The sequence below is a fragment of the Pseudophryne corroboree genome, chromosome 7, assembly GCF_028390025.1.
Source record: "Pseudophryne corroboree isolate aPseCor3 chromosome 7, aPseCor3.hap2, whole genome shotgun sequence".
Lineage (NCBI taxonomy): Eukaryota > Metazoa > Chordata > Amphibia > Anura > Myobatrachidae > Pseudophryne > Pseudophryne corroboree.
Window position 1 is genome coordinate 135,537,171 of NC_086450.1, and position 21,388 is coordinate 135,558,558.

The window sequence follows — 21,388 nt, forward strand, 5'->3', positions numbered from 1 at the left end:
GGGATCATGCACTTGTTAATGCACTAGGGAGATAAGTAGGGTTTTGCAGATTGTGTGTTTAGTAAATGAGCCTTAATGTTATCTGTTGGGGAGGCATACCTGATGTCACATTAATCATAGACTGAACATGCTCCTGTTTTATTTCACGTGGTCAGATGCAACACGCAGCACTGAGTGTTACCAAATGGTGTCCTGTGGCCAAGATAATGACATCAGAATCTGGCTAATCTCATCTGGTTATGAGAAAGGTGAGTGTAATACAGCCACACGTGCCTGCCACATAGAGATGAATGAATATAGCAGGATTAGATGTTCATGTTAATACAATTATTACATACAATATGCACAGTAGGAGGAAGAAGTCAGGTATTCTTGTTTAATCAGCCTCTGAACCTTAAAATGAGTTTACTTTACATACACACTAGTGATAGCATTCACAGATGTGTGTAACAGGTATTAGTACTGAAGACCGAGAAAGGGGTTTTCCCATACACAGACACATGGTTAACCCTATTGGAGGGTATTCTAGGAGACATTTCTGGCCACATGGACCTGGAGCTGAAAATAATCAAGGGCCTATTGTGAGAAGTGGAGGATGTGTGGCCAGTGCTGTGTGGGTGTGGCCAGTGCTGTGTGGGTGTGGCCAGTGCTGTGTGGGTGTGGCCAGTGCTGTGTGGGTGATCATGGACCTAATTTTATGCAGAAGCCTTACGCTGTAGTCCCATTTAACTAGTTGTTAATTTAATAATAATATTTATTAATATAGCACCAGCTTGCTGAGCAGCACTTTACCTCTGGGAACCAATAGTAATAAGACAGGACTGGGTACTAACAAGCAGAGAAAGTCGTGACTTTACAATCTATAGGGAAATAAGAGTGTTGTGTATGAGCGATAGAGACCACAGTAGTGCATATTGCTCCGGCCAGATTACGTTAGTGGCTCTGTGATCCAGACACATAGGGGAAAATTTACTAAGGTGGGAGTTTTTAGAACTCGTGATGTCGCTCATAGCGGCCAATCAGATTCTACTTAAAATATATCAAGCTGCTTCTAGAAGATAATAGATAGATCTGATTGGTTGCTATGGGCAACATCACCTGTTCTAAAAAATCTCCCACCTTAGTAAATTTACAACATAGTCTTGTTGATTTGGGGTCAGTAGGTTGTTTGAGGATAAAAAGATAATAAATGTAAGGTTTGCATGAATGGTGAATAGGGCTGATAATCCGGTAGAATAGCATGGGGGAGGTATGAGACAGGTTCTCCGTGTAAAGCACTGTACATGTATTCCGGATATCTCATAATAGGTTGTCAGTGACATGTGGCTTCTTTTTTGTTTGCTTGTCGTTAATAAAGGTTTTCAAATGAGATGTAAACTTACTCTAAGGGGACATTCAGCCCCTGTCCTCTGCTGCGCCTTCTCCAGTGATGGTCAAAGCGTTGTCTCTGGGTGAGTTTATTTGTAAAGTAATTCTTCCCTAATGACACTAGAGGGCAGCAAACTATGGATCTTTCCCTTTTCTTGTGTATGTATTTTTTTTTTTTTATAATCTGTTTTTATTAAAGAATCAAAAAGCATGAGAACATCGCATACGGTCATTACAAACCGGTCGCGCCACAACACAAATGATGATAAGCAGTAGTCGTCAGATACTAGAGTGAGAACAATTAAATGAAGCAAAACATATGACACTTCTTGTGTGTGTATTTTGTCACAAGGATATGTCCTGTATATTATATTCTCATAGGCATATACTGTATTGTATCATATGGCTGACCTCGATCATAGTGGGAGACAAAAAAAACAGTGTGAAAAATTATTTAAGAACTTAATTTCGATAGCTATGTTTATAAAAACACGTCTGTATTAGGAAGAATACCAGGGGCCAGACATACAGTCTCTCACATTGACACAGCATTATTTTATGGAATTTTTAATCAAGTCTCATATTTTTGTTGAAGATGATTTTGTTGTGTGCACATATGGACTTGATAAAAGGAAGTCACCCTGTCGATGACCTCATTAAACAGGGCGCTACTTTGGGTCTGCGATAAGTGTATAGTTTGCGGTAACATAAATACAGAGAAAGCTGTAGTATCTGTGTCCCGAATAACATTGCAGAATTATGTAGGGTAATATTGTGGTGTCATTGTTTTCTGTGCGTGTAACAAGTATTATATTGTAGTAGCCATTATCCATCGCCCCCCTCTGTCATTTGCTCTGGTCCACACTAGCAAAAGATTTGCCCTCTCACTCGTCTTTTATACTAATGTCCATTCACAACAGCAGATTAATGATGATGTGATCAGTGGTGCAATGGCCGTTCAAAGGCACAACCTTTTTTGTTATATTGTTAGAAAGAGCGTTTAAGGGCCACCACTTACCAGTGAGGGGGTCTGTGACCCACTACTGCCGTGGTGGGCTACTAGAATATATTATACTAAAGAAAGAGCAGGGTGGGGTAACGGAGCGTGATGGCAAAACATACACTTTGCATGTCTTTAATTCAGAAGCCAAGATAGGGGGGGGGATGTAAAAGATTTTTTTTAGGGGAAATAAAAGGATTTAGATTTAATGAGTTTGGAATCTATTTTATTTTTCACGCTTCAAAAGTACTTTAGTATCAATCTAGCATATGACTTCTACAGTACCACTCATTATTTGCTCCATTATGTAATCTAGAAATTCTGCCTGCTTTAATGTTGTGCATAAGATCACAACATCTTTCTATATATATTTTCAAATAGCTCTTGCTGAACAATGTGACCTTACTATACTATGAATATAACTTAGGTGTCCTGTTGCATTTGTTTATTAGTTATGTTTTGATTGTTTTATTGTAGGTCTGTGGACAAATCTGTAATCATTTATTCAGTCGTAAGTAGCTTTATTTATTTATTTATTTATTTTAAATGTTAGGACCCTTGTATACCTGCAGAATAAAACAGGTTTTGTTCATAAATATTTTTGTGTTTCCTTTCCCTTTAAAATATCTACGAGAGAGATAATAATTTCCTCTTAAATTATTTATTTGGGAAAAACAGCATGTGGAGATACTGAAATGTAATTTATCATGTTGGTTTTGTTTTGAGAATTCAAATAAGCTTCAGAATCCACTCTCTTCTCAGTGGAGTCCTCTCCTCACAGTAGGTCTCCAGCCCCCCCCCCCCCCCCCCCCCAAGGGCAGGAGGCCTCCAGTAATCTCCCCCCCCCCCCCCCCCCCCGATGGCAATAGGCCTCCGGTCGTGTACCCCTGAGGGCAGTAGGCCTCCAGTTCCCCCCCATGAGGGCAGTAGCCTTTCAGCTAACTTGTCCCACAACATTTTCTTAACTCTGTCCAGTCTACCTGGAAAGTTATAGGAAAATTTTATGTAGGTTTGAGTGAGTGGTTAGATGTTTCAGTATGCTTCTTTTGGGTTACTTACAGCTATATACATATATATAATAAGATTTTACTTACCGATAAATCTATTTCTCATAGTCCGTAGTGGATGCTGGGGACTCCGTCAGGACCATGGGGAATAGCGGCTCCGCAGGAGACAGGGCACAAAAGCAAGCTTTTAGGATCACATGGTGTGTACTGGCTCCTCCCCCTATGACCCTCCTCCAAGCCTCAGTTAGGTACTGTGCCCGGACGAGCGTACACAATAAGGAAGGATCTTGAATCCCGGGTAAGACTCATACCAGCCACACCAATCACACCGTACAACTTGTGATTTGAACCCAGTTAACAGTATGATAACAATGAAGTAGCCTCTAAAAAAGATGGCTCACAACAATAACTATGTACAAGTAATGCAGACAATCCGCACTTGGGATGGGCGCCCAGCATCCACTACGGACTATGAGAAATAGATTTATCGGTAAGTAAAATCTTATTTTCTCTAACGTCCTAGTGGATGCTGGGGACTCCGTCAGGACCATGGGGATTATACCAAAGCTCCCAAACGGGCGGGAGAGTGCGGATGACACTGCAGCACCGAATGAGAGAACTCCAGGTCCTCCTCAGCCAGGGTATCAAATTTGTAGAATTTAGCAAACGTGTTTGCCCCTGACCAAGTAGCTGCTCGGCAAAGTTGTAAAGCCGAGACCCCTCGGGCAGCCGCCCAAGATGAGCCCACCTTCCTTGTGGAATGGGCATTTACATATTTTGGCTGTGGCAGGCCTGCCACAGAATGTGCAAGCTGAATTGTACTACAAATCCAACGAGCAATAGTCTGCTTAGAAGCAGGAGCACCCAGCTTTTTGGGTGCCTACAATATAAACAGCAAGTCAGACTTTCTGACTCCAGCCGTCCTGGAATTTTATATATATATATATATATATATATATATATATATATATATATATATATATATAATTTTCAGGGCCCTGACAACGTCTAGCAACTTGGAGTCCTCCAAGTCCCTAGTAGCCGCAGGCACCACAATAGGTTGTTTCAGGTGAAACGCTGACACCACCTTAGGAAGAAACTGGGGACGAGTCCGCAGTTCTGCCCTGTCCGAATGGAAAATCAAATATGGGCTTTTGTAAGACAAAGCCGCCAATTTTGACAATCGCCTGGCCGAGGCCAGGGCCAACAGCATGGTCACTTTCCATGTGAGATATTTCAAATCCACAGATTTGAGTGGTTCAAACCAATATGATTTGAGGAATCCCAACACTACGTTGAGATCCCACGGTGCCACTGGAGGCACACAAGGGCTGTATATGCAATACTCCCTTGACAAACGTCTGGACTTCAGGAACTGAAGCCAATTCTTTCTGGAAGAAAATCTATAGGGCCGAAACTTGAACCTTAATGGATCCCAATTTGAGGCTCATAGACACTCCTGTTTGCAGGAAGTGCAGAAATCGACCTAGTTGAAATTTTTTCGTGGGGCCTTCCTGGCCTCACCCACGCAACATATTTTTACCACATGTGGTGATAACGTTGTGCGGTCACCTCCTTCCTGGCTTTGACCAGGGTAGGTATGACCTCTTCCGGAATGCCTTTTCCCTTAGGATCCGGCGTTCAAACCGCCATGCCGTCAAACGCAGTCGCGGTAAGTCTTGGAACAGACAAGGTCCCTGCTGGAGCAGTTCCTTTCTTAAAGGCCGATGCCACGGTTCCTCTTGGAACAGACATGGTACTTGCTGAAAGCAAATCCCTTCTTAGCTCCCGAGGCCATTAGTCCTCTGTGAGCATCTCTCGAAGTTCCGGTTACCAAGTCCCTCTTGGCCAATCCGGAGCCACGAGTATAGTTCTTACTCCTCTATGTCTTATAATTCTCAATACCTTGGTTATGAGAAGCAGAGGAGGGAACACATACACCGACTGTTACACCCACGGTGTTACCAGGACGTCCACAGCTATCGCCTGAAGGTCTCGTGACCTGGCGCAATACCTGTCCCATTTTTTGTTCGGGCGGGACGCCATCATGTCCACCTTTGGTCTTTCCCAACGGTTCACAATCATGCGGAAAACTTCCCGATGAAGTTCCCACTCTCCCGGGTGGAGGTCGTGCCTGCTGAGGAAGTCTGCTTCCCAGTCGTCCACTCCCGGAATGAACACTGCTGACAGTGCTATCACATGATTTTCCGCCTAGCGAAAAATCCTTGCAGTTTTGCCACTGCCCTCCTGCTTCTTGTGCCGCCCTTTCTGTTTACGTGGGCGACTGCCGTGATGTTATCCCACTGGATCAATACCGGCTGACCTTGAAGCAGAGGTCTTGCTAAGCTTAGAGCATTATAAATTTGCTCTTAGCTCCAGTATATTTATGTGGAGAGAATTCTCCAGACTTGATCACACTCCTTGTGTGACTGCTCCCCATCCTCTCAGGCTGGCCTCCGTGGTCACGAGCATCCAATCCTGAATGCCGAATCTGCGGCCCTCTAGAAGATGAGCACTCTGTAATCACCACAGGAGAGACACCCTTGTCCTTGGATATAGGGTTATCCGCTGATGCATCTGAAGATGCGATCCGGACCATTTGTCCAGCAGATCCCACTGAAGAGTTCTTGCGTGAAATCTGCCGAATGGAAGCGCTTCGTAATAAGCCACCATTTTTACCAGGACTCTTGTGCAATGATGCACTGACACTTTTCCTGGTTTTAGGAGGATCCCGATTAGCTCGGATAACTCCCTGGCTTTCTCCTCTGGGAGAAACACCTTTTCCTGGACTGTGTCCAGAATCATCCCTAGGACCAGCAGACGTGTCGTCGGAACAACTGCGGTTTTGGAATATTTAGAATCCACCCGTGCTGTCGTAGAACTACTTGAGATAGTGCTACTCCGACCTCCAACTGTTCTCTGGACCTTGTTCTTATCAGGAGGTCGCCCATTTTCTTTGAAGACGAATCCTCCTTTCGGTCATTACCTTGGTAAGGACCCGGGGTGCCTTGGAAAATCCAACGGCATCGTCTTGAAACTGATAGTGACAGTTCTGTACCACGAACCTGAGGTACCCTTGGTGAGAAAAGGCAAATTTTGGGACATGGAGGTAAGCATCCCTGATGTCCCGGGACACCATATAGTCCCCTTGTTCTTTGCTATCACTGCTCTGAGTGACTCCATCTGGATTTGAACCCTTGTAAGTGTTCAAATTTTTCAGATTTAGAATAGGTCTCACCTAGCCTTCAGTACCACCATATAGTGTGGAGTAATACCCCTTTCCTTGTTGTCGGAGGGGTAATTTTATTATCACCTGCTGGGAATACAGCTTGTGAATTGTTTTCAATACTGCCTCCCTGTCGGAGGGAGACATTGGTACAGCAGACTACAGGAACCTGCGAGGGGGGAAACCTCTCGACATTCCAATCTGTACCCCTTGGATACTACTTGTAGGATCCAGGGGTCCTGTACGGTCCCAGCGTCATGCTGAGAACTTGGTAGAAGCGGTGGAGGGCTTCTGTTCCTGGGAATGGGCTGCCTGCTGCAGTCTTCTTCCCTTTCCTCTATCCCTGGGCAGATATGACTCTTATAGGGACGAAAGGACTGAGGCTGAAAAGACGGTGTCTTTTTCTGCAGAGATGTGACTTAGGGTAAAAAACGGTGGATTTTCCAGCAGTTGCCCTGGCCACCAGGTCCCATGGACCGACCCCAAATAACTCCTCCCCTTTATACGGCAATACATCTTTGTGCCGTTTGGAATCTGCATCACCTGACCACTGTCGTGTCCATAAACATCTTCTTGCAGATATGGACATCGCATTTACTCTTGATGCCAGAGTGCAAATATCCCTCTGCGCATCTCGCATATATAGAAATGCATCCTTTAAATGCTCTATAGTCAATAAAATACTGTCCCTGTCAAAGGTATCAATATTTTTAGTCAGGGAATCCGACCAAGCCACCTCAGCTCTGCACATCCAGGCTGAGGCGATCGCTGGTCGCAGTATAACACCAGCATGTGTGTGTATACTTTTTAGGATATTTTTCAGCCTCCTATCAGCTGGCTCCTTAAGTACGGCCCTATCCGTAGATGGTACCGCTACTTGTTCTGATAAGCGTGTTGAGCGCCTTATCCACCCTGAGGGGTGTTTCCCACCGCGCCTTAACTTCTGGCGGGAAAGGGTATACCGCCAATAATTTTCTATCGGGGGAAACCCACGCATCATCACACACTTCATTTAATTTATCTGATTCAGGAAAAACTACAGGTAGTTTTTTCACCTCACACATAATACCCTTTTTTGTGGTACTTGGAGTATCAGAAATATGTAACACCTCCTTCATTGCCCTTAACGTGTGGCCCTAAAAGAAAATACGTTTGTTTCTTCACCGTCGACACTGAAATCAGTGTCCGTGTCTGTGTCTGTGTCGACCGACTGAGGTAAATGGGCATTTTACAGCCCCTGACGGTGTTTGAGACGCCTGGACAGATACTAATTTGTTCGCCGGCCCTCTCATGTCGTCAACCGGCTTGCAGCGTGTTGACATTGTCACGTAATTTCCATAAATAAGCCATCCATTCCGGTGTCGACTCCCTAGAGAGTGACATCACCATTACAGGCAATTTGCTCCGCCTCCTCACCAATATTTTCCTCATACATGTCGACACACACGTACCGACATACAGCACACACATAGGGAATGCTCTGATAGAGGACAGGACCCACTAGCCCTTTGGGGAGACAGAGGGAGAGTTTGCCAGCACACACCAAAACGCTATAATTATCCAGGGACAACCTTTATATAAGTGTTCCTCCCTTATAGCATTTTAATATATATACATATCGCCAAATCAGTGCCCCCCCTCTCTGTTTTAACCCTGTTTCTGTAGTGCAGTGCAGGGGAGAGCATGGGAGCCTTCCCACCAGCCTTTCTGTGAGGGAAAATGGCGCTGTGTGCTGAGGAGAATAGGCCCCGCCCCCTTTTCGGCGGGCTTCTTCTCCGGAGTTTTAGATATCTGGCAGGGGTTAAATACATCCATATAGCCTCAAGGGCTATATGTGATGTATTTTTCGCCATACAGGTATTATACATTGCTGCCCAGGGCGCCCCCCTCCAGCGCCCTGCACCCTCCGTGACCGCTGTGTGAAGTGTGCTGACAACAATGGCGCACAGCTGCAGTGCTGTGCGCTACCTGATGAAGACTGAGAGTCTTCTGCCGCCTGGTTCCGGACCTCTTCATCTTCAGCGTCTGCAAGGGGGGTCGGCGGCGCGGCTCCGGGACGAACCCCAGGGCGAGCCCTGTGTTCCGACTCCCTCTGGAGCTATGTCCAGTAGCCTAAGAATCCAATCCATCCTGCACGCAGGTGAGTTGAAAATCTCTCCCCTAAGTCCCTCGATGCAGTGAGCCTGTTGCCAGCAGGACTCACTGAAAATAAAGAACCTAAAAACTTTTTCTAAGTAACTCTTTAAGAGAGCCACCTAGATTGCACCCTTCTCGGCCGGGCACAAAAACCTAACTGAGGCTTGGAGGAGGGTCATAGGGGGAGGAGCCAGTACACACCATGTGATCCTAAAAGCTTGCTTTTGTGCCCTGTCTCCTGCGGAGCCGCTATTCCCCATGGTCCTGACGGAGTCCCCAGCATCCACTAGGACGTTAGAGAAATATATATATATATATATATATATATATATATATATAGTTTTGCTTTATTACTCAATATGGCTTCATATTGTTTTGCTATTGCTAAATTGCTGCGGCCTTAAACTCAGATTCTGATTCTTTTGCCCATAGGGTACATATTGGGCTAAATAATGATAAAGGCTTTAGAATGTAAGCTCTCACGGGTAGGGGCCTCGGCCCTCATGTGCTTATCCTTTTCTTACTTTAATAATCTTCAATTGCACAAAATCCCACGATTTACTGCCACCCCAATACTTGTTTCAGTGTCGTCTGCTGATGTAGCTATGTTTATTTACCCTGTACATGTCCCAGTGCCGTAACTAGACATTTTAGCGCTATGTGCAAAAAATAGCATCGGCGCCCCCCCCCCCCCCAATATACTAAAAGGGCCAGTATGCGCCGCAGGCGCGCTCCATAAATATAGGGGCGTGGCTTCATGGGAAAGGGGCATGGCCACAAAGCTCCCTTTTATACATTACGGCAGGCAGAGCTCCCTTTTACACAGCATGGCAGGCAGAGCTCCCTTTTACACAGTACGGCAGGCAGAGCTCACTTTTACACAGCACGGCAGGCAGAGCTCACTTTTACATAGCACGGCAGCCAGAGCTCCCTTTTATACATGACGGCAGGCAGAGCTCCCTTTTATACATGACGGCAGGCAGATCCCCATTTTAAACAGTACGGCAGGCAGAGCTCACTTTTACACATTACAGCAGGCAGTGTCCCCTTTTACACAGCATGGCGGCAGAGTCTCCCTTTTACACGTTAGGCAGGTAGAGCTCCCTTTTACAAATTACGGCAGGTAGAGCTCACTTTTACACAGCACGGCAGGTAGAGTCCCCCTTTTACACATTACGGCAGGCAGAGTCCCCCCTTTTCTCTGACGTCCTAAGTGGATGCTGGGGACTCCGTAAGGACCATGGGGAATAGCGGCTCCGCAGGAGACAGGGCACAAAAGTAAAAGCTTTAGGATCAGGTGGTGTGCACTGGCTCCTCCCCCTATGACCCTCCTCCAAGCCTCAGTTAGGTTTTTGTGCCCGGCCGAGAAGGGTGCAATCTAGGTGGCTCTCCTAAAGAGCTGCTTAGAGTAAAAGTTTTGTTAGGTTTTTTATTTTCAGTGAGTCCTGCTGGCAACAGGCTCACTGCAACGAGGGACTTAGGGGAGAAGAAGTGAACTCACCTGCGTGCAGGATGGATTGGCTTCTTAGGCTACTGGACACTAGCTCCAGAGGGACGATCACAGGTACAGCCTGGATGGGTCACCGGAGCCGCGCCGCCGACCCCCTTGCAGATGCTGAAGAGAGAAGAGGTCCAGAAATCGGCGGCTGAAGACTTCCCAGTCTTCTTAAGGTAGCGCACAGCACGGCAGCTGTGCGCCATTGCTCTCAGCACACTTCACACCAACGGTCACTGAGGGTGCAGGGCGCTGGGGGGGGGCGCCCTGGGCAGCAATGAAAGTACCTATGCTGGCTAAAAATACATCACATATAGCCTCTGGGGCTATATGGATGTATTTAACCCCTGCCAGGTTGTCAGAAAAACGGGAGAAGAAGCCCGCCGAAAAGGGGGCGGGGCCTATTCTCCTCAGCACACAGCGCCATTTTCCTACACAGCTCCGCTGCTAGGAAGGCTCCCAGGCTCTCCCCTGCACTGCACTACAGAAACAGGGTTAAAACAGAGAGGGGGGGGCATTTTATGTGGCGATATTATAATATATTAAGATGCTATAAGGGAAAACACTTATATAAGGTTGTCCCTGTATAATTATAGCGTTTTGGTGTGTGCTGGCAAACTCTCCCTCTGTCTCCCCAAAGGGCTAGTGGGGTCCTGTCCTCTATCAGAGCATTCCCTGTGTGTGTGCTGTGTGTCGGTACGTGTGTGTCGACATGTATGAGGACGATGTTGGTGAGGAGGCGGAGAAATTGCCTGTAATGGTGATGTCACTCTCTAGGGAGTCGACACCGGAATGGATGGCTTATTTAGGGAATTACGTGATAATGTCAACACGCTGCAAGGTCGGTTGACGACATGAGACGGCCGGCAAACCAATTAGTACCTGTCCAGGCGTCTCAAACACCGTCAGGGGCTTTAAAACGCCCATTACCTCAGTCGGTCGACACAGACACAGACACGGACACTGACTCCAGTGTCGACGGTGAAGAAACAAACGTATTTTCCATTAGGGCCACACGTTACATGTTAAGGGCAATGAAGGAGGTGTTACATATTTCTGATACTGCAAGTACCACAAAAAAGGGTATTATGTGGGGTGTGAAAAAACTACCTGTAGTTTTTCCTGAATCAGATAAATTAAATGAAGTGTGTGATGATGCGTGGGTTTCCCCCGATAGAAAATTATTGGCGTTATACCCTTTCCCGCCAGAAGTTAGGGCGCGTTGGGAAACACCCCCTAGGGTGGATAAGGCGCTCACACGCTTATCAAAACACGTGGCGTTACCGTCTCCAGATACGGCCGCCCTCAAGGAGCCAGCTGATAGGAGGCTGGAAAATATCCTAAAAAGTATATACACACATACTGGTGTTATACTGCGACCAGCGATCGCCTCAGCCTGGATGTGCAGCGCTGGGGTGGCTTGGTCGGTTTCCCTGACTGAAAATATTGATACCCGTGACAGGGACAGTATTTTATTGACTATAGAGCATTTAAAGGATGCATTTCTATATATGCGAGATGCACAGAGGGATATTTGCACTCTGGCATCAAGAGTAAGTGCGATGTCCATGTCTGCCAGTAGATGTTTATGGACACGACAGTGGTCAGGTGATGCAGATTCCAAACGGCACATGGAAGTATTGCCGTATAAAGGGGAGGAGTTATTTGGGGTCGGTCCATCGGACCTGGTGGCCACGGCAACAGCTGGAAAATCCACCTTTTTTACCCCAAGTCACATCTCAGCAGAAAAAGACACCGTCTTTTCAGCCTCAGTCCTTTCGTCCCCATAAGGGCAAGCGGGCAAAAGGCCAGTCATATCTGCCCAGGGGTAGAGGAAAGGGAAGAAGACTGCAGCAGGCAGCCCCTTCCCAGGAACAGAAGCCCTCCACCGCTTCTGCCAAGTCCTCAGCATGACGCTGGGGCCGTACAAGCGGACTCAGGTGCGGTGGGGGGTCGTCTCAAGAGTTTCAGCGCGCAGTGGGCTCACTCGCAAGTGGACCCCTGGATCCTACAAGTAGTATCCCAGGGGTACAGATTGGAAATTCGAGACGTCTCCCCCTCGCAGGTTCCTGAAGTCTGCTTTACCAACGTCTCCCTCCGACAGGGAGGCAGTATTGGAAACAATTCACAAGCTGTATTCCCAGCAGGTGATAATCAAAGTACCCCTCCTACAACAAGGAAAGGGGTATTATTCCACACTATTTGTGGTACTGAAGCCAGACGGCTCGGTGAGACCTATTCTAAATCTGAAATCTTTGAACACTTACATACAAAGGTTCAAATCAAGATGGAGTCACTCAGAGCAGTGATAGCGAACCAGGAAGAAGGGGACTATATGGTGTCCCTGGACATCAAGGATGCTTACCTCCATGTCCCAATTTGCCCTTCTCACCAAGGGTACCTCAGGTTCGTGGTACAGAACTGTCACTATCCGTTTCAGACGCTGCCGTTTGGATTGTCCACGGCACCCCGGGTCTTTACCAAGGTAATGGCCGAAATGATGATGATTCTTCAAAGAAAAGGCGTCTTAATTATCCCTTACTTGGACGATCTCCTGATAAGGGCAAGGTCCAGAGAACAGTTGGAGGTCGGAGTAGCACTATCTCAAGTAGTTCTACGACAGCACGGGTGGATTCTAAATATTCCAAAATCGCAGCTGATTCCGACGACACGTCTGCTGTTCCTAGGGATGATTCTGGACACAGTCCAGAAAAAGGTGTTTCTCCCGGAGGAGAAAGCCAGGGAGTTATCCGAGCTAGTCAGAAACCTCCTAAAACCAGGCCAAGTGTCAGTGCATCAATGCACAAGAGTCCTGGGAAAAATGGTGGCTTCTTACGAAGCGATTCCATTCGGCAGATTTCACGCAAGAATTTTTCAGTGGGATCTGCTGGACGAATGGTCCGGATCGCATCTTCAGATGCATCAGCGGATAATCCTGTCTCCAAGGACAAGGGTGTCTCTTCTGTGGTGGCTGCAGAGTGCTCATCTACTAGAGGGCAGCAGATTCGGCATTCAGAACTGGGTCCTGGTGACCACGGATGCCAGCCTGAGAGGCTGGGGAGCAGTCACACAGGGAAGAAATTTCCAAGGAGTGTGGTCAAGTCTGGAGACTTCTCTCCACATAAATATACTGGAGTTAAGGGCAATTTACAATGCTCTGAGCCTAGGAAGACCTCTGCTTCAAAGTCAACCGGTGCTGATCCAGTCGGACAACATCACGGCAGTCGCCCACGTAAACAGACAGGGCGGCACAAGAAGCAGGAGGGCAATGGCAGCAAGGATTCTTCGCTGGGCGAAAAATCATGTGATAACACTGTCAGCGGTGTTCATTCCGGGAGTGGACAACTGGGAAGCAGACTTCCTCAGCAGGCACGACCTCCACCCGGGAGAGTGGGGACTTCATCTGGAAGTCTTCCACATGATTGTGAACCGTTGGGAAAGACCAAAGGTGGACATGATGGCGTCCCGTCTGAACAAAAAACTGGACAGGTATTGCGCCAGGTCAAGAGACCCTCAGGCAATAGCTGGGACGCTCTGGTAACACCGTGGGTGTACCAGTCGGTGTATGTGTTCCCTCCTCTGCCTCTCATACCCAAGGTACTGAGAATTATAAGACGGAGAGGAGTAAGAACTATACTCGTGGCTCCGGATTGGCCAAGAAGGACTTGGTACCCGGAACTTCAAGAGATACTAAGAAGGGACTTGCTTCAGCAAGGATCATGTCTGTTCCAAGACTTACCGCGGCTGCGTTTGACGGCATGGCGGTTGAACGCCGGATCCTAAGGGAAAAGGCATTCCGGAAGAGGTCATCCCTACCCTGGTCAGAGCCAGGAAGGAGGTGACCGCACAACATTATCACCGCATTTGGCGAAAATATGTTGCATGGTGTGAGGCCAGGAAGGCCCCCACGGAGGAATTTCAACTCGGTCGATTCCTGCATTTCCTGCAAACAGGAGTGTCTATGGGCCTCAAATTGGGGTCCATTAAGGTTCAAATTTCGGCCCTGTCGATTTTCTTCCAGAAAGAATTGGCTTCAGTTCCTGAAGTCCAGAAGTTTGTCAAGGGAGTACTGCATATACAACCCCCTTTTGTGCCTCCAGTGGCACTGTGGGATCTCAACGTAGTTCTGGGATTCCTCAAATCACATTGGTTTAAACCGCTCAAATCTGTGGATTTGAAATATCTCACATGGAAAGTGACCATGCTGTTGGCCCTGGCCTCGGCCAGGCGAGTGTCAGAATTGGCGGCTTTGTCTCACAAAAGCCCATATCTGATTGTCCATTCGGACAGGGCAGAGCTGCGGACTCGTCCCCAGTTTCTCCCTAAGGTGGTGTCAGCGTTTCACCTGAACCAGCTTATTGTGGTACCTGCGGCTACTAGGGACTTGGAGGACTCCAAGTTGCTAGATGTTGTCAGGGCCCTGAAAATATAGGTTTCCAGGACGGCTGGAGTCAGGAAAACTGACTTGCTGTTATCCTGTATGCACCCAACAAACTGGGTGCTCTTGCTTCTAAGCAGACGATTGCTAGTTGGATGTGTAGTACAATTCAGCTTGCACATTCTGTGGCAGGCCTGCCACAGCCAAAATATGTAAATGCCCATTCCACAAGGAAGGTGGGCTCATCTTGGGCGGCTGCCCGAGGGGTCTCGGCTTTACAACTTTGCCGAGCTGCTACTTGGTCAGGGGCAAACACGTTTGCAAAATTCTACAAATTTGATACCCTGGCTGAGGAGGACCTGGAGTTCTCTCATTCGGTGCTGCAGAGTCATCCGCACTCTCCCGCCCGTTTGGGAGCTTTGGTATAATCCCCATGGTCCTTACGGAGTCCCCAGCATCCACTTAGGACGTCAGAGAAAATAAGAATTTACTTACCGATAATTCTATTTCTCGTAGTCCGTAGTGGATGCTGGGCGCCCATCCCAAGTGCGGATTGTCTGCAATACTTGTACATAGTTATTGTTACAAAAATCGGGTTAATATTGTTGTGAGCCATCTTTTCAGAGGCTCCGCTGTTATCATGCTGTTAACTGGGTTCAGATCACAGGTTGTACAGTGTGATTGGTGTGGCTGGTATGAGTCTTACCCGGGATTCAAAATCCTTCCTTATTGTGTACGCTCGTCCGGGCACAGTATCCTAACTGAGGCTTGGAGGAGGGTCATAGGGGGAGGAGCCAGTGCACACCACCTGATCCTAAAGCTTTTACTTTTGTGCCCTGTCTCCTGCGGAGCCGCTATTCCCCATGGTCCTTACGGAGTCCCCAGCATCCACTACGGACTACGAGAAATAGAATTATCGGTAAGTAAATTCTTATTTTTTTTTTATTTTATTTTTTTACACATTACAGCAGCAGAGTCCCCCTATTTTACACATTAGGGTAGGCAGAGTCCCCCTATTTTACACATTAGGGTAGGCAGAGTCCCCCTATTTTACACATTAGGGTAGGCAGAGTCCCCCTATTTTACACATTAGGGTAGGCAGAGTCCCCCTATTTTACACATTAGGGTAGGCAGAGTCCCCCTATTTTACACATTAGGGTAGGCAGAGTCCCCCTATTTTACACATTAGGGTAGGCAGAGTCCCCCTATTTTACACATTAGGGTAGGCAGAGTCCCCCTATTTTACACATTAGGGTAGGCAGAGTCCCCCTTTTGTGGGAGGGAGGGAGGGGGGGGGGGGGGGGGGAGTGAGTTATACTCACCTGTGACCTGCGATCCGGCATCCACGGCATCCATCTGCTGTGTTAATTCCGATGGTGCACATAAGGACAAGCAGTCAGGGTGAGTAAAAACATTGGAGCTGGTTTGTCACTCACATTTGTCAAAAAAGTTGCTGTAAACATACAAATAAAAACACACCCACATGAGAAGCACTCTCCTTTCACAATTGATGATAAATTATTCATATGTGGCACTGCAGTGCTGCTAACCCACAAGTCAAAGGGGATGGAAAACTGCAGCCTGCCCGAGTGTGTCGTCTTCCTCTCAAAGCTAGCAGGCCAGCTCCTCGCAGCGCTGGTGGGGCGCAGGGAGACAGAGGAAGTCGGGACAGGCACCTGAGTTGCGGGGGGAGTGATCCGGCATCCAGGGCAGAGAGAGGCAACTGAGTGTGAAGGCAGAGGCCTGGGAGCTGGCAGCTGCGGCAGCGCTCCCGAGTCCCGTGCAGCGGCGGTGGCGGGAGACAGGCAGTGGCGGGAATCTGAGACCTCACAGCGCGTCAGTGCAGGGGGGGTGGGGTGTCCCTTCAGAGGCTTCCGAGTCCCCTGCAGAGGCGGTGGCGGGAGACAGGCGCTGGCGGGAATCGGATACCTCAGCGCGTCAGTGCGGGGGGGATGTGTCCCTTCAGAGGCAGCGGCGGCGCAGGACTTTATAGTGAGTGCTGACGCTGTGGCCGTGCGGGGAGGGGGGGTGTGTGCTGCCGATGGTGCGCCTTCAGTGCATGTGTGCTGTGGGCAAGGCACCATCGGCACACACCTAGTTACGGCCCTATATTGTCTTCAACTGTAAAGGTGCATACACACAGTGAGATATTGACTATCTCTGATTTTGACTATGCGATTTCCCTTGAACTCCCCCAGAGTACAAAAGCAACGATTTTGACTATCTGTGCCTTCAATTTTGGCTATGTGCAATTTTGACTATACTTTGTACTAGATTGACTTGCCTGCACAGTCTATCTAGCCTTGCGATACCGATCCCGCTGCCTGACACAGTTCCATTTGCACTAACTTTCCTTGCGATTTTGACTATATAGTCAAAATCGCAAGGATAAATCTCAGGAGTGTGTGCTTAAGTCGCTGTTTTGATTATTTGTTTATGTACTCTGTAAGTGGGCATTGCAGAACCCTTGTGGCGCCATATAAATAAAGGATAATAATAATAAAAAGGCATTTCTGTATCTTTTCCCTTTAGAAAACTGGATGCATTCTACATATCCTCACTCATCACACACGGTTGGTATATTTCAATTGATCACACTATTCCACTGTATGTAATGCAATGAGAATTACATTTTTAAATGCATGTTCTATCCAGGCAGGATAAATAGACATCTCATTGGTATATTTTTACAGCCAGGGTCAGAGAATACCTTGAGATTTTATTAATGTACTTGGTGTTCACTCTAGATTTTTTTTTAAATAAGTCTGTTCTACTAGGGAAATACTGTAAGCAGCACATGCTCACTGCTTACCCTGTTCTTTCCCTCTTTATCAGAGTGCTGTGTTATTTGCAGTGCCTCCTCTGCCATCCAGTTGGCTAAAGGATAGAAATTGTGTTCCAATTTCAGAGGTGGGCAAGGAGTAGACAACAACATTGTAACATGCACTCTGACTGTTGCATTTTGTATACAAGGGGCTGCTTTATGGTCCTGCAGGGTGCACTGAAAAAGGGCAGGGTGCTTTTTCACATTTCAAAAATGGGCAGGGTGCAGCACCCTGCTGAAACAGCCTAGAAGGAACACTATGTACTAATAAATATGTCGGCAGCTTTACCGGGTGTTCTCGGTGGTAAGAAAGGGAAGATGGCAGTCTCTGGCCTCCTTTTGATGCAGCATTTGTGTATAGGTGATGCAGTAACATGGGAAATGGGACAGTATTAGCTGCAGTGCCCTAGTGGGATCAGACTGACTTTGCATAGTGGGTCACCTGAGTGTAAATACCTAGCCCCCAGCTGTTCCAAGTTTCACAGGACAGTCCTGTTTTTCTGAGGCTACTGGGCAAAATAGTTATAATAGCCGTCCAGGACATACGCAACGGTTTAGTGGCTTAAGTCGTCCCAATTTTCCCAGTTGGACAGTTTGTGAGAGGTGTGCATGGCTGTGTGGGTGGTGTGTGTGTGTGTGCGTGGCTGTGTGAGTGGTGTGTGTGTGTGGCTGTGTGAGTGGTGTGTGTGTGTGTGTGCGTGGCTGTGTGAGTGGTGTGCATGGCTGTGTGAGTGGTGTGTGTGTGTGGCTGTGTGAGTGGTGTGCATGGCTGCGTGAGTGGTGTGTGTGTGGCTGTGTGAGTGGTGTGCATGGCTGCGTGGGTGGTGTGTGTCCGACCGCCCGTACACATGCTACGGCGGCCGGCGGTGATTGACAGCTGAACTGGGCGGGCGTGTGTACACGCCTGCCCAGTTCATGACGTCAGTCCCCGACGGATCGGGCAGTGTGTATGCTCAACACACTGCTCGATCCGTCCATAGATATATCTGCAGATCAATTGATCTGCAGATATATCTATTAGTGTGTACCCAGCTTTAGAGAAAATACAAGAAGCTAGCAATGCTCTGCAGAGCTATAGAAGCTGGCAGTGCATCCGTTTGTTGTTAAGTACCCTAGCATCGTCCTTGCCCCTAAAAATGGTTGTCTTACATTTGACATCAATACTTTAATACCCTGTCCTGTCAGGTGGACAGGAAGAGGCAGCCTCACGGTACTAGACACTACTCCAGTGCAGAGCTGCTTTTGTCACTTGCAGATTAAGAGAGACGAGCTCCATAAATTATTGCTACCTGAGACTGTAATCTGACAAAACTGCTGTTAAAATTATAAAAACATTATGTGATAAAACAATATACTTGCGTCACTCTTGTTTTTTAATGGCTAACTCCAGAAAGGAGAGAGTGCAGCCTTGAGAGCATTGAATGATTTGAAGTGATTTGTTGCATGTAAGCTCTCACGAGCAGGGCCCTCTTCCCTTGTTCTTTCCTTCCGTCACTTATACCATCATTACAGCCCCACTGCCTACATGGCACCATACCCCTATGTTCTGTCGCATGCTGCTTATTTGAGTAATATAACTGCTGCAGCAGCAATGTTTATACACCATGGCCTTACCCTGCGGTGTTCTGTACTGCGAGTCACATATTTCTGTTTCTCTACTTTCTAGTGCGCTGCAGACCCCTTGTGGTAAATAAAGGATAATCAGTTTTAATAAACACAAGTATCCTCTCAGCATTCTCTCCCCACTGCAAATTATCCTAAGTGTTGCTACCCGTCTATTTAACCTTTCTTCTCCAACCTTATTTCAGTCCACACTCCCTCACATCCTCTCCACTCCTCCACACTACCCACTCCTGCACCTTAAGCCTCTCCGGTGCTGCCCATCTACTCAGGAACTCACTCCCTCTCTCTATCAGTCTGTCTGGCCGCCTCCACGCTTTCAAACAAGCCCTCAAGACTCAGTTCTTCATACAATCCTGTTCACCCTTCTTGTTACACTCCTGCTCCTTAGTCTGTACCTCCTCACAGACCTGATCATCTTCCCTTGTTCTCTACTCTGTCATTGCTGTCACCAGTGCTCATTTAATCCCCTATCTCCATTTTCCCCACCAGTGACGCTGATCCGTTCTTTCCCACCCGCTCATTGACCCTCATTCCGAGTTGATCGCTCGCTAGCTGCTTTTAGCAGCAGTGCAAACGCTTGGCCGCCGCCCTCTGGGAGTGTATCTTAGCTTAGCAGAAGTGCGAACGAAAGATTAGCAGAATTGCTCGAAAATCTTTTCCTGCAGTTTCTGAGTAGCTCCAGACCTACTCCTAGATTGCGATCACCTCAGTCCGTTTAGTTCCTGGGTTGACGTCACAAACACGCCCTGCGTGCGGCCAGCCACTCCCCCGTTTCTCCAGCCACTCCTGCGTTTTAGCCTGACACGCCTGCGTTTTTTTAGCACACTCCCAGAAAACGGTCAGTTTCCGCCCAGAAACACCCACTTCCTGTCAATCACTCACCTGAAAAGCGTTGCTCGCCCCTGTGTAAATTTGCTTAGTCTTGTGTGAAATTACTTGGCACGTGCGCCCTGCGGCCCATACGCATGCGCAGAATAGCCGATTTTTAGCCTGATCGCTATGCTGCGAAAAACAGCAGCGAGCGAACAACTCGGAATGACCCCCATTGAGTGCTGTTTACTCCCTCAGGCATTCACAAAAGATGTTTATGATTTTGTCCTGACAAAGTATAGTAAGTGCTGACCTCACGCATGTACAGATGCCCCACATCATGCATGACACAGTACAGAAGTCCCACATCATGCATGACACAGTACAGAAGTCCCACATCATGCATGACACAGTACAGAAGTCCCACATCATGCATGACACAGTACAGATGCCCCACATCATGCATGACACAGTACAGATGCCCCACATCATGCATGACACAGTACAGATGCCCCACATCATGCATGACACAGTACAGATGCCCCACATCATGCATGACACAGTACAGATGCCCCACATCATGCATGACACAGTACAGATGCCCCACATCATGCATGACACAGTACAGATGCCCCACATCATGCATGACACAGTACAGATGCCCCACATCATGCATGACACAGTACAGATGCCCCACATCATGCATGACACAGTACAGATGCCCCACATCATGCATGACACAGTACAGAAGTCCCACATCATGCATGACACAGTACAGATGCCCCACATCATGCATGACACAGTACAGAAGTCCCACATCATGCATGACACAGTACAGATGCCCCACATCATGCATGACACAGTACAGATGCCCCACATCATGCATGACACAGTACAGATGCCCCACATCATGCATGACACAGTACAGATGCCCCACATCATGCATGACACAGTACAGAAGTCCCACATCATGCATGACACAGTACAGATGCCCCACATCATGCATGACACAGTACAGATGCCCCACATCATGCATGACACAGTACAGATGCCCCACATCATGCATGACACAGTACAGATGCCCCACATCATGCATGACACAGTACAGATGCCCCACATCATGCATGACACAGTACAGATGCCCCACATCATGCATGACACAGTACAGATGCCCCACATCATGCATGACACAGTACAGATGCCCCACATCATGCATGACACAGTACAGAAGCCCCACATCATGCATGACACAGTACAGAAGCCCCACATCACAGTGATTAGTATGAAACGGACCACTTCCTATGACTGTGTGACTTGGATCCCCGGCATAGCTATACATTGCTAAGGCCGGAGCTGGCACCTTTGTGACTGCTGTTGTTGTACTCTAATGCTGTAAACATCCATGACCAGGATTAATATGAGGCAGGAAAGGTTTGATTAACTCCAGTCTTACCCTAGGAATGCATTACCATCACCTCTGGAATGTGCGATAGGTGTATACTATGTGTTTTGCTGCCAAAG

At 47.6% G+C, this 21,388-nt stretch overlaps 1 protein-coding gene across 3 annotated transcripts in view; it reads left to right on the forward strand.

Annotated features, from left to right (window-relative positions):
- The window catches only part of WDSUB1 (WD repeat, sterile alpha motif and U-box domain containing 1), an 86,015-nt gene that overhangs the window by 53,202 nt on the left and 11,425 nt on the right, over positions 1 to 21,388 (forward strand). For all 3 annotated transcript variants that reach the window (XM_063933677.1, XM_063933678.1, XM_063933676.1), the window contains exons 4-7: positions 156 to 248; positions 1,358 to 1,451; positions 2,846 to 2,879; positions 17,143 to 17,183. In XM_063933677.1, the coding sequence (XP_063789747.1) occupies positions 156 to 248; positions 1,358 to 1,451; positions 2,846 to 2,879; positions 17,143 to 17,183 (262 nt within the window). The remainder of the gene's footprint in view (positions 1 to 155; positions 249 to 1,357; positions 1,452 to 2,845; positions 2,880 to 17,142; positions 17,184 to 21,388) is intronic.